Source organism: Ahaetulla prasina, chromosome 1, assembly GCF_028640845.1.
Source record: "Ahaetulla prasina isolate Xishuangbanna chromosome 1, ASM2864084v1, whole genome shotgun sequence".
Classification (NCBI taxonomy): domain Eukaryota; kingdom Metazoa; phylum Chordata; class Lepidosauria; order Squamata; family Colubridae; genus Ahaetulla; species Ahaetulla prasina.
In genome coordinates this window covers 197,873,835-197,885,589 of record NC_080539.1, presented here as the reverse complement: position 1 = coordinate 197,885,589, position 11,755 = coordinate 197,873,835, and the positions used below count along the sequence as shown (strand labels likewise).

Below are 11,755 nucleotides of genomic sequence, written 5' to 3'. Positions count from 1 at the left end.
TTATATTCTTCATCTATAACATGGGAAATAGCACAGAGTGGTTTCAGTTGGAGTCTTTCAAGAGTTCTGGCTGAAATTTCATCAACATTGGATGCTGTTTTTCAGATATTGAATTATGTGCCTCGTATGGCAAACTTAATTTGCTATCATATAAAAAAACAGGCATTTGATTTAAAATCGGCCACTTTACTAGTAGTGGCTATGGCCTCTGAGCTCTTTAAGTATCCCAGGAGGGTGAGGACAGTGTGGGATTTTAGGGAAGGAAGCCTTGCTGGTTTTGATTTATTGTGTGTACCATGAAACCATTTTGGGGGGGTGGGGGGTGAGGGAGGAGACATAAATTTTTAATTTTTTAAAAATTGTATTTGGAATTAATTGTTGCTGTGTACTAAACCCTCTTGTTACAAGTCCTAATAAATAAATCCCCCAAAACTTGCACTGCCCTCTTGACAATTGTCTTGAACTTTTTCATGATTAATTTTTTGCTGTGCACTTAAGTTATTACTAGATCTAAACTTATTGGTTTCTGGCTTTTTATATATGCATCTCTTTTTAGTAGTCTAAGAATTAAAATGAAGGCTCTCATAAATATTTTAAGTCTAAAAATGTATGATGTGTGCTTGTTAACACTGATGTCCTTAAAGAGAGTGTGAATAGGCTGGTGTCTAATAGTCACCTGAATCTCATTAGCTAAACCAGTTAGTTTACCTCTAATAGTTATACCCTACTTTAATACTAGCCAGTTCTCCAAATTGTGTGTTATTTGATGTCAACTGTTTTCTTTAAGGTATTCACAAGACATGAACAGTGACTGTTTTGTGCTCAAGAAGTAAAAGCACTTGGTGAAGTTTCATTGCCCCATCTTGGGTAACTTTGTTTTGGAAATATCTAAATATAGGTGTATAAATATCAGGGTGTTACTAAAAGATCACATTTACAAGATAGTAAAAACACGTGCTGTCAGATACAAAATAGTTGCTTTCGTATTTTCAGTGTGCTACTAGTTCCTTAAAAGGAGTTGAAAAATTGATAGTTTGGGCAAGGTTTTAAAACCTCTTGATACTGTTTCAAGACTTTTGAAAAAAGAGCTCCCAAGACTTGGTGTGTTTCATCATCTGTATCCTTTCCATGCAGCATTCTTTCACTGAGTTCTACTTTTCTAGTTTAATAACTATTGGGCAAACCAGAAATAGCAAAGACAGGTAAATATTAAAACAAGCAAAATATTCTCCCTCATACAATTAGAAAGAAGTTGATAGTATTCCATTTTTAGAAATGTAGAATTCAACAGTGGTGAAAATCATAGATCCCTTGGCAAATAGAAAGTTGGAGATAATTTAAGGTATTATCCTGGATAAAATGATTGAATGGAATTCAATTCAGGTGTGTAATGATTGATGGGCTAGAACCTGCAAAAATGCATTCTTTGCATTAGACCATACAAAAGTTTCTATATAGCATTAACAAATTACCTTAATAATGATAGGGGAGGGGTTAGATTATGTATTTCGTTATGTCTACATACCGAGAAAGCCCTTGAGTCTTCCAGTTCAGAGTTCTAAATTGGGGTAACTGGTTCCCAGAACATTTTTTTAAAGAAAGATTACATTAAAATTCAGTGAAAAACATAATGTATGAGTTTTTAATGATGTGTTTTACTACATTTGGAGGTGGGAGGGTAAAATAAAATATATTTAACCTCTGGTGTGTTTAAAGAACCCTTTTCTCAAAAAAGTATAAATGCAGGCCTATTCTCTCCCAAAATGCTGACACTGTTGGAAAAGAGATGTCCGTCCCAGTGGTGAAATTCAAATTTTTTACAGTGCCTACTGGTTCTGTGGGTGTGACTTGGTGGTCATGTGAGTGGCTGGGTGTGGCCAACTTAATGTCACTCCACCCCAGCCACACCTATCCAGGTTTTGTGGCTCCCAGTGTTTTCTGTGGGAAGTGGGTCCTGTGCCTGGGTGGGTGTGGCCAACTTGATTGGTCTCGTCCTTAGGAAATTTCTCCTTGGTCCAACTCACAATAAAATAGCACTGTTCCAATATTTAAAATAGAATAGAATAACAAGAGTTGGAAAGGACCTTGGAGGTCTTCTAGTCCAACTCCCTGCTTAGGCAGGAAACCCTACACCACTTCAGACAAATGGTTATCCAATCTCTTCTTAAAAACTTCCGGTGTTGGAGCATTTACAACTTTTGGAGGCAAGTTGTTCCACTGATTAATTGTTCTGTCAGGAAATTTGAGGGGCTCCTACAAAAATGAGGGAGTCAATCTATTTTCCAAAGCACCAAAAGGCACAACAAGAAACAATGGATGGAAACTAATCAAAGAGAGAAGCAATCTAGGACTGAGGAGAAATTTCCTAAGGGTGAGACCAATCAACCAATGAAATAGCTTGTCATCACTAGAGGCTTTCAAAAAGAGTGAGGGAAGTATATTCCAAAAGGACAGTGCCAGGAACCACTAAAACAATGCAGAAAACTTAAAACAGCCATTCCCTCCTTTTAAAAAAAGTCAATCCCAAAGCAAACGCAGCAGCTGAGAGGGAAACTAAGAGCAACTGTTCAGGCTAATTGGAAGCCTGGGCATGCTGCCAAAAGCCATTAACCCAACTCTTATTATTCTATGTTCTCTATATTCTAAATTGGGTGCTTCGCAGCAGAAGCAATACAGCTGGCTGGACCACACATGCATTAAATTCATGGCCTGTATGATCAAGCTGCATCATTGTCTCCTCCTGTACTCTTTTCCTCCAGGAAGAAACAAGAAGTAGCCAACACTGCAGCAGCTATAAAAGATCTTGGGGAAACTCCAGGGAGTACCAGCTGATCATAGAAGTGTTACTTAATACTCTTTATAATGAAAATGTTTGTAATCTTGTCCTTCCTGAAGGTTTCATCCTAGATGGGTGATTGATAGGTTTCTCTGCCCTAATCCTGTCAGGTTCTGTTATTTATTTATTGACTTGATTCGGCGTGTATTGGCTGCATTCCAGCTGCAACTGTTATGTGGAGCTATTAACTGAAGGGCGACAGAAAAAAAACCTCTTTCACTTTTTTTTAACTGGTTCTCCGAACTGCCTAAGCAAATTTACTAATGGTTCGAGCGAACTAGTGAGAACCAGCTGAATTTCACCTGTAGTCCCTCCCTCTGCTGCAATCTTGGTTGCTATATACACTTCATGCAAGAAGCATAGTCAACAAATTACCTGAACTTATCCTCTTATTAAACAGTGGCACATTTGATATCATTTTTGTTTGTAAAACATGGCTGAACTCATCCTTTCCTGACTCCATTATCTCAAACGAAGAATATCAAGTCTATCGATCAGATCGTGAAAACCGAAGAGGTGGTGGAGTGGCTATCTTTTACAAAAAGTCACTGAATCTAAAAAATATCCAAGTAGCACATAAACTCTCTCTTCCTGAAACTATTGTATGCGACCTATCCCTTGACACTACTCTTTGATTCTTACTACGCTACAGAGCCCCTGACTATGACATTACCCATGCAAATATGCTAACCTCAATGCTAACATGGGCTACCTCTTGCCCATATCCTCTCATCTTCCTGGGTGACCTAAATCTACCTCTCATTAACTGGACAACTAATGAATGTTCAACTTCATGATGCTTTAATTTAATTTACATACTGCCGTTCTTCATTAAACTCAGAACACTGTTTAGAAAACAGAACTGCAGCACTGCTTACAAGAAATTGAAGTCTGCACCCATTTTAAGAAACATTCTGGGTCTTGGGTGGATAAGCTGTGATCTCAATCTTGCTGAACTTCTACTGTGAAGATCCAGCTGAACAGCCACAAGTAGGAGGGGAAAACTATTTCAACAACTTCTAAAAGTTGACTGTTCAAGCTCAAGCACCCAGCAAGGTCTTCTACTTTACTTTGGACTGCCCAGGGGCCCCGATAGCCATGCACAAATTAGCCAATACAGTAGCAGCAGTGATGCTTTGCTTGTTTTTGGACGCTTATGTGGCAAATAATACTATGGCCTCTGATTGTTCAGCTTTCTGTCCCTGCCTTCTTCTCTGTCATAGAAACTTCAAATTTGGATATGGTAGAATTGCGCTACTAATTTCCCATCTATGTGATGAACAAATCTTAAATTTTTATTTGGAGTTTTCATATGAAAGAATATGAATTTCCCGAATACTGATGGGCAGTTTTGCCAGGTAGATAGATGCCTTCTAGAGCAGAGGCAAATTATCCCTTGAAACAACCTCACACAAATTTAAGTATATCTTTATTGACTTGTGCATATTCCATTGTATAATGATTTCTTAGTACTTTCCATGAATGCATTTTTATTTCTTTACCCATGCTTTAAAAAAGTATATTTATACATATTTATAGAGTATTTATATAGAAAGAGCTCTTCTCAACCATAAGTTCTTACTTGCAATGAGCTTTCATTCTTAAAAGGATATGGGGAGGCAGTCTCATTCAGAAAGAATGTGCAATTTTTTCCTGTAAAGCGGTAAACATATGAATATATTTACAGCACATAGCACACATTGGCTACACAGACAAAATCATTGATTTAACATTGGTGGTTTACATGTGCATAATCAGATACAAGAATCACCACCACTGACTCCGTCCAATGGCTGCAAAACAAATCAAATGTTCTTTCCCACAATTTACAATCCTAAAATTTACAATTACAAAATAGGAAAAGCAGGGATAAGCAGACAAGTATTGACCTAACCCATTTTCTGGTGACAAAATACAAAGATTGGGCGGGAGTGGGGGGGAAGAAAGTATGTTGCAGCAGAGTCACAAATAGGTACCTTAGAATGATACACCCACATTAAAATAAAGGCAATACCCATTTGGATCAGAAACCTTGTTTTCCAAAACATTTGTACTATGGCCTGCGTTCATGAAGGTGTAAGCAGTCCTGGAGAGATCGCAGACTATCCTATTTTTCTTTGGTAGACAAGGTCTCCCCCAATTTTGCGGGGCTATCCTATTCACTGCTGAGGGCATTGAATACCATACAGAAATTCTCTTAACTCTCCAATCTACATATTCTAATTTCCACCAGGCAGTGGTAACAATGCAAGAAAGTACTACATGAGCCAGATGCTGCTTCCTGTTACATTTGTGGAAGCTTCTGTAAGCTTCAAATGTATGAACTAGGGAAGAATACAGTATAATTAGTTGAAGGAAAGCCAGGAACCAAATTTTAACTGAACCCTACACTGAAGCAGCAGATACCAAATAACATTTTGTACATCACGTAAGACTAGATTACTGATATGATTGAAATAGTTTGCTATCTAATAAGTTTCATAACCACAAATGGCAAGCATTTTATGCTTTAACAAAATGAGCACTATAGTTTTAGATGTTCAGCTGTAATGTATCAGGACCAACCATCCATTCATGTAAGGTTAGAGGTATACATGTATAACATATGCAGCAGACACAGAAATAGTTAATAGTAGGAGAGAGATAATTGTGATGCACCATTTTCCTGCCCAGGGACCTCAGCCCAACTGTGGGCAGCCATAGAGATTGATGGAAATTCCCTTTGGTCTTAACACATTCCTCTCAATAAAGATACAGTTTTATCATATTTTAAAAATATTTTTAGCTTTTATATATTTTCAAGAATTATTCAAAAGAATAATTTATTAATAGGTTTAGAGGGCATATAGAAGTCACTTAAAAATATTGTGAAGAATCATTTCATCCTATTGTTAACAATGTATTTTAGACATACCTCCTTCCAGAATAATTCTAAGAAGAATAATTCTAAGAAGAAATTTGCTTTTGGTTCTAACCCTGTTTTTTTTAAAATCTAAAACCCAATTTATATCTTTTAAGAATTAAGTATTTAAGGCTAAAAAGCTGTTCAAATTTATATTTTACTGATCAATGTATGAACCCAAAAAATAAATGCCAGTGGAAATGAGATGTTTATTCATCAAAAGCTAAATTGAGCCATAATTCAGACATTCCCTCTTCATGATATTTAGGTATTTAACCATCTCTGGAGTTAAATATATTTGCGCTTTTTGATTTCTCAGTTTCAAAGTTGATATACCATAAACTCCCAGTTTAGAGCCTTTTGGGGAAAAGTTTGAAGAAAACTAGCCTTGAGCTAAAGACATTAAATGTATTTAAAATCCTAATTCAAAAAGAAAATATGAATGCTTGAACAATCTGATACAAAACTCAGGCCTTTGGAAAGGAATTACAGATATATTAGGCTCAGGGCAATGATTTTAATGGAAAATGCAGCCTACCTATTTGGTTCAAAGCCAATCAAATTGATACTGCTCTGTGATACTTCATCACTTCTCAGATACTTAACCAAAGGCCCTTGAGAAGGGTTGAAAAAGGAAGAGCTGCAAGGGCAGAAGCAGTGATGTACTAAAGCCAGAGGAAGTTAACCAAAAGGGGCAAAGAAAGTAGGTAATGAGACTTCATTATGTTAGTAATAGATACATACCTCCTTAGAGAAATAAAGTGTAGAAACTTACACCTGCGAAATGGGAGCAACCAGGAAAGAAAGTTCTATTTTAATATTCTTTTTAAAAGACCAAAAGTCTGGGAAAAGGCATTCCTGTGCTCTTCCTGCTGCTGCTGCCCAGGTTAAATTCTCTATCAAAAACCTTCCTTGGAGCACATAATTTAATTTGATGGCCTCAGATATTTAACTAATACAATTGTTTTTGGTCATAGGTATTGCTTATTTTTTGCATAAGACAATATTTTGTTACAATTAGTGAATTCAGGCAGTACTTCAACACTGCCTGTCTCCAAAGGAACGAGGTGAACAAACTCTGCCCCACAGAAACCCTCAGTTTCATATTCACAAAATGAGACCTCCTCTCCCAGAGCCAACAAGCAGCAGCAGCAGCAACCAACAGGAATAAAAAGGCAGAGCACCAATGTATTCTCAAAGTAAAATTAAAAAATAAAGACCATACCATAAGACATAAGCCAAATATGTATTAAAGTACACTAATGCAAATGTGGTTAATAGCTAAGGACACTTTGTAATCCCAAACACTTTGAAAGATACAAAAAAAAAGTGCCTTCTAATAGCAGTACTTTAAAAATGCACAAAATGGTATATTATTATTGCTCAATAAAATATTGTCAAATAGGAAAAATATGCCCAGGATACATCTAGGGCAGAGCAAATCATCTACTATGATTTCAGCATCCAATGACATAGCACCACTTTTCTGTTGTGAAGAGTTATTTTTAAGTTCTACAAAGGAAAAAAATGTCACATTTCCTTACTTCTTTCTAGAACAAATACTCTCTAATGAATTTTGTAATAATTCTAACAGAAGTCCAGGCGTGTGTGTTTTAGTAATTTTAAATGTCTAATCTTCAGAAGTAACTTCTGGTTACTACATCCACATGTGGATGAGACTGTGCTAACCTTCGAAGATTCAAACACTAATCCAAACTAGTAACTCTGGATCTTCTTTTAAACCAGTGATGTCTTCATGAACTATCAGTTACGACTGCCAATTTAAAAACACATTTTTACAATCCCCTGTATTGCACAGCACATGTACAGTAGTTATTTTAAGTTGTTTTATACATCCTAGGCTATTTCTGGTTAAAACAGTGGTTCTGTAATTAACATTTGGCTTACCCACAAACCTTAGTGGAAGAAGAGCTATTTCAACGGCCATAAATTGTGAAATAGTTGAAACCAATGCTTCTCTTATTTAGTTTTTATACCAAAATGCACATCACTCCTGTCATTTCAACACAATTTGATAGTTGCTTCCTCTGATACTTTTGATTTAAGCTGTGTTACCCCATGGTGTTCATCTGCCATGTTCTTTTAAGGCAAGCTATAGCATCCTCACTATTTACTGGTTTTGAATGTTCATAAAGAATTTTCCTTTTAAGAGTTTGTAATATTTGAATATCTGATTAAGTTTTATTCTGAAGAAAAAGAGAGAGGGAGAAAGAGGGAAGGAGAGGGGGCGATAGATAGAGGGAGAGAGAGAGAGAGAAAAGAGAGAGAGAAAAGAGAAAGAGAGAGAGAGGGGGAGGGAGGGAGGGAGGGAGAGAGAGAGAGAGAGAGAGATGCACCCGCTATATGTAAACTTGTACACAGGCAATTTGATGAGCAGCACCAGTTAAAGAGAAATGGTGATCAGACATGACAGCAACATATCTCGAGTGCCTTCTGGTACACCATTTTCACTTAACCAAAACAGACATGTATGTGACAGTGAAATAAATGTTAATTTAAATCGAGCATCACCAGTCCAAATAATCCCATTGAGGGTTTGGGGAATGATGATCCGGTTTCCAAAGCACAACATTCTGATATGTTCAATTCCTTATGCATTCCTCTTTAGAACGTGTGACTAGAACATTAAGTTTAAGCCCAATCCTTACCAGTGTTTATTTGGGAGAAAGTTCTGATTTATTTTAAGGGGCTTTTCCCCCTTAAAGAATTCTTGAACAGAATGCCTTTATTACCCAACATCTTAAACTGCAGCCCCACTGTACAGCATTTTTCTTTTTCTCTATATGGATTTCTATTCAGTAGTATTACAACCAGAATGTTTTGGTAGACTGTGTCCAAATTTTTCAATCAATTGATTCTGCGCAGAGACTGACAGAATTTGTCAGCCCTGCATACCCGTCACCAACTGCCCAAAGAGGTTTCCAATGATCTAAGGTGCCCCAACAATTTTGTTTTCAAAAGCAAATGACTTTTCTAATACATCATCCAATTTCTGATAAAAACCTCAGTTGACTGAAACAATAAATACAGATGTACAAAAACATTCTGGTGAGTCTCTACAATTCCAACAAAATATTTCACAATATATTATATACCTACATTTATAATACATGCACCCACATGTCCCACATTGACAGACAACAGTTATTTCCTGAACAGCAGGAAAAATAGTGTTAAAGATTTTGGTCCAATCCTTATGTAGTATTTGAACTTTGAAGTAGTACTCATCCCATCCTTCACCCCAATACACAGAACACAAATAAGCAAAGCTTCAGGGACCGTTTCTGGAAGTGAATGTAGTCACTACCCACAGCTACTGTTAAAACAGACTTCAGTTCACAGCTATTAAGATGAGGCGTCTCAGTACCAGATGTGTCCCGGTTAGGGTTTGCTGGCAATGCAAAGAGGGGTCTCCTAAACATCACCAGTCCCTAGACAGTTTGGTGTTTTGATCCCTCTTTGGAGGTGCTGGAGGTGGGCCCCTCCTTAAGGTTGCGTAGCCTAATATATGACTACCCCCAAAGTTGCTGGTCTTCTGCTTGTCTGTCAGAAGTTCTGGAGGGGGCGGGGGCAAGGCCATGTCATCCATTGTAGCGGTTGGCTCAGCTCTGGATATCCGGGCAGAGGAGAGGGAGCTATGTCGAGTGATGGACTTACGCTGCAGAGTCCTATTCAAATCAGCCAGAAAACCAGGCTGAACGCTAAGGCCGGACTTGGGCGAGGTGGGCACTTGTGCACTGACAACAACCTGCGACTCCACCATTTCTGCTTGCGTGAGACGAGTGCTGTCATTGCGTTTGGGACGTGTTGGAGGGGGAGCTTTCTTCCCAGATGACTTAGACCAAGGCTGAGGTTGGGGATTGACGACAGCAACCTTTGGCGAGGTATTGCCTGAAAAGACAGCAGGAATTTCTACGGGAGGTAAAGGAAGATCGATTTCAGGTGGTGGAGGGGGAAAGTCTGAATCTGATGGAGGAGAAGGAAATTCCTCGGCAGCACCCTTGCCTAGTGCTCCTGTGGCAGGTGATTTTGTTGAAATACCTGCCTGCTGAAGAACGATAGGCAGGCAGAGCTTTCCTGGCTTTGGAGGAGCTGCAGGTGGAGTTGGGGATTCCTTGCCAGGAGATCCGGAGGGCTCTGGGGGATGTGCAAATTTGCTAACTAAGACATCCACTGAAGGTCTCTTAAGTTCACTGGATTCAATTGAACTGTTTGATTTTATACTGGAATTGCGCTGTGGTGTAGGAGGTGGCTTTTTCCCTCCCGGACTGGAAGTCTTACTACCTTTTTTGACTGGAGAACCTCCTGACTTATCTGGTGTAGGGGATACTATCAATGGAGAAGAAGAAGGAGAAGGCGGAGGAGGAAATGCTAGGCTACTTTCAGGGGGTGGAGGAGGAAAATCAGGGGACGGAGCAGAGGTTGGCTGCCATTTTGGCTTAGCTTTTACAGCTGGAGGAGACTGAGGTGGTACACTCAGAGGGGCAGGTTTTAAAGGCTGGGGCTCTGAAGCTGGCATAGGAGGAGGGGGAAACTGGCTGGCTATTTGCTTCACAACGGATGGCACAGGAGACTGTGGAGAGGGAGGAAGCTTATTAGAGTGATTCTGCTGCTTGGGCAGAGTAGGTGGAGGAGATGGACCTAGTGAAGCAGGAGATAATGGAATTTGTGGAGTGGTGAAACTTGACTGCTTCTTTACTGCTGAAGGAACAGGAAGTGGCGGCACTGGATGTGTTACGACTGCCGAGATAGATTTTGCACTGTTTTGTGTAGGGAGAGTCATAGTAGGCTTAGGAGGAGCTTGTGGAGGTGGAGGTGCTGGCCCTGAAGGTGGTGGAGGTGGCAAAGTTGCAGACTGAACAATGTTCTGGTGAACTTGATGAATTTTGAGAGGGGGCGCAGGAGGCGGTGGCGGTGTGAATAGTGGTACTGATGGGTGGGAAGGCACAGGTTTCATGAGCTGTGCCATTGCTGATCCTGGAGTAGGGGGAGGAGGAGGAGGAGGAGGGGGTGGGATTATACCATTTGGAGGTACTAAAATCTGAGGTTTTCCTGGAGGCGGGAGGGGGGATGGTGGCTGCTGTATTGTGATAGGTGATTTGTAAAGAAGCCCACCGTGCTGAGAGGCATTCTGTAGTCTTGTTATAGTGCTATATTTCACAAACACTGTTGCTGAGCTGGTTCCAGATGGCACAGACTGACCAGGAAGAGGGGGAGGAGGTGGGGGTGGAGGAGGTGGGGGTGGAGGTGGGGGAGGGGGAGGAGGTGGAAGGGGAGGTGATGGTTGTGATGCTGAATATGGAGTAGCTGTTTTAGTTTGTGGAGATAAAGGCGATACAAGTGAAGTGAAAGGTCGGTTTATTGAATCCATTCGAGCCTAAAGGAGAAATGAAAGCGAAATGTTCAAAAAACAAATTCATGCAAATATCATTTATACTGGCAATTATGATCCTGTGTGCTCAATATACCTAATTAAGCTGAACTATGAAATGCTGAAGAAAAAGTGTCATTTAACTAACAAATAAGGGTAACAAGACAAAAAAATATGCAGCAGTTCGTGTGGGATCGCAATTCCACTAAGGAATGTGGACATTGCAAAAAATCTCCCTTTGAGATATTTCAAAGTTCAATTCCTTCACAATTCTAGGAAAAAAAATATGCCGAAGAGCTGAAAAAATAGGTGAACAAGCAATTATGATCAATAGAGTGAGCGCAGAGTGAAAACTATCAAAACCTCCATATGATAGCATAAGGAAAGGCATGCACAAATATTTTGTGGGAGGAAACAAGTAGTCAAGGAGAGAAACAGAACAGAAGGTATTGATGAGTTCTGGTCAAGGTGTTAAAGTAATTTATTTTGTAGCATGGTTGTATTAATGCATGGAACTGAAATAAGCAAATCCACATTAAAGAATGCCTTGCCCTCCTGATTATGCAATGCTTTCAGTTAAATATTATAAAGCCAAGAATTCCATTGCAAAAAAGGATCTGAAGTT

At 39.2% G+C, this 11,755-nt stretch overlaps 1 protein-coding gene across 7 annotated transcripts in view; it reads right to left on the bottom strand.

Annotated features, from left to right (window-relative positions):
- Positions 1-4,248: 4,248 nt before the first annotated feature.
- Positions 4,249-11,755, bottom strand: part of RAPH1 (Ras association (RalGDS/AF-6) and pleckstrin homology domains 1) — a 79,335-nt gene continuing 71,828 nt past the window's right edge. For 6 of the 7 annotated variants that reach the window (XM_058186742.1, XM_058186732.1, XM_058186774.1 and 3 more), the window contains one exon: positions 4,249-11,136. In XM_058186742.1, coding sequence (XP_058042725.1) covers positions 9,181-11,136 — 1,956 coding nt within the window. In that variant the 3' untranslated portion in view covers positions 4,249-9,180. The remainder of the gene's footprint in view (positions 11,137-11,755) is intronic. The other variant, XM_058186784.1, reaches the window with a different exon arrangement.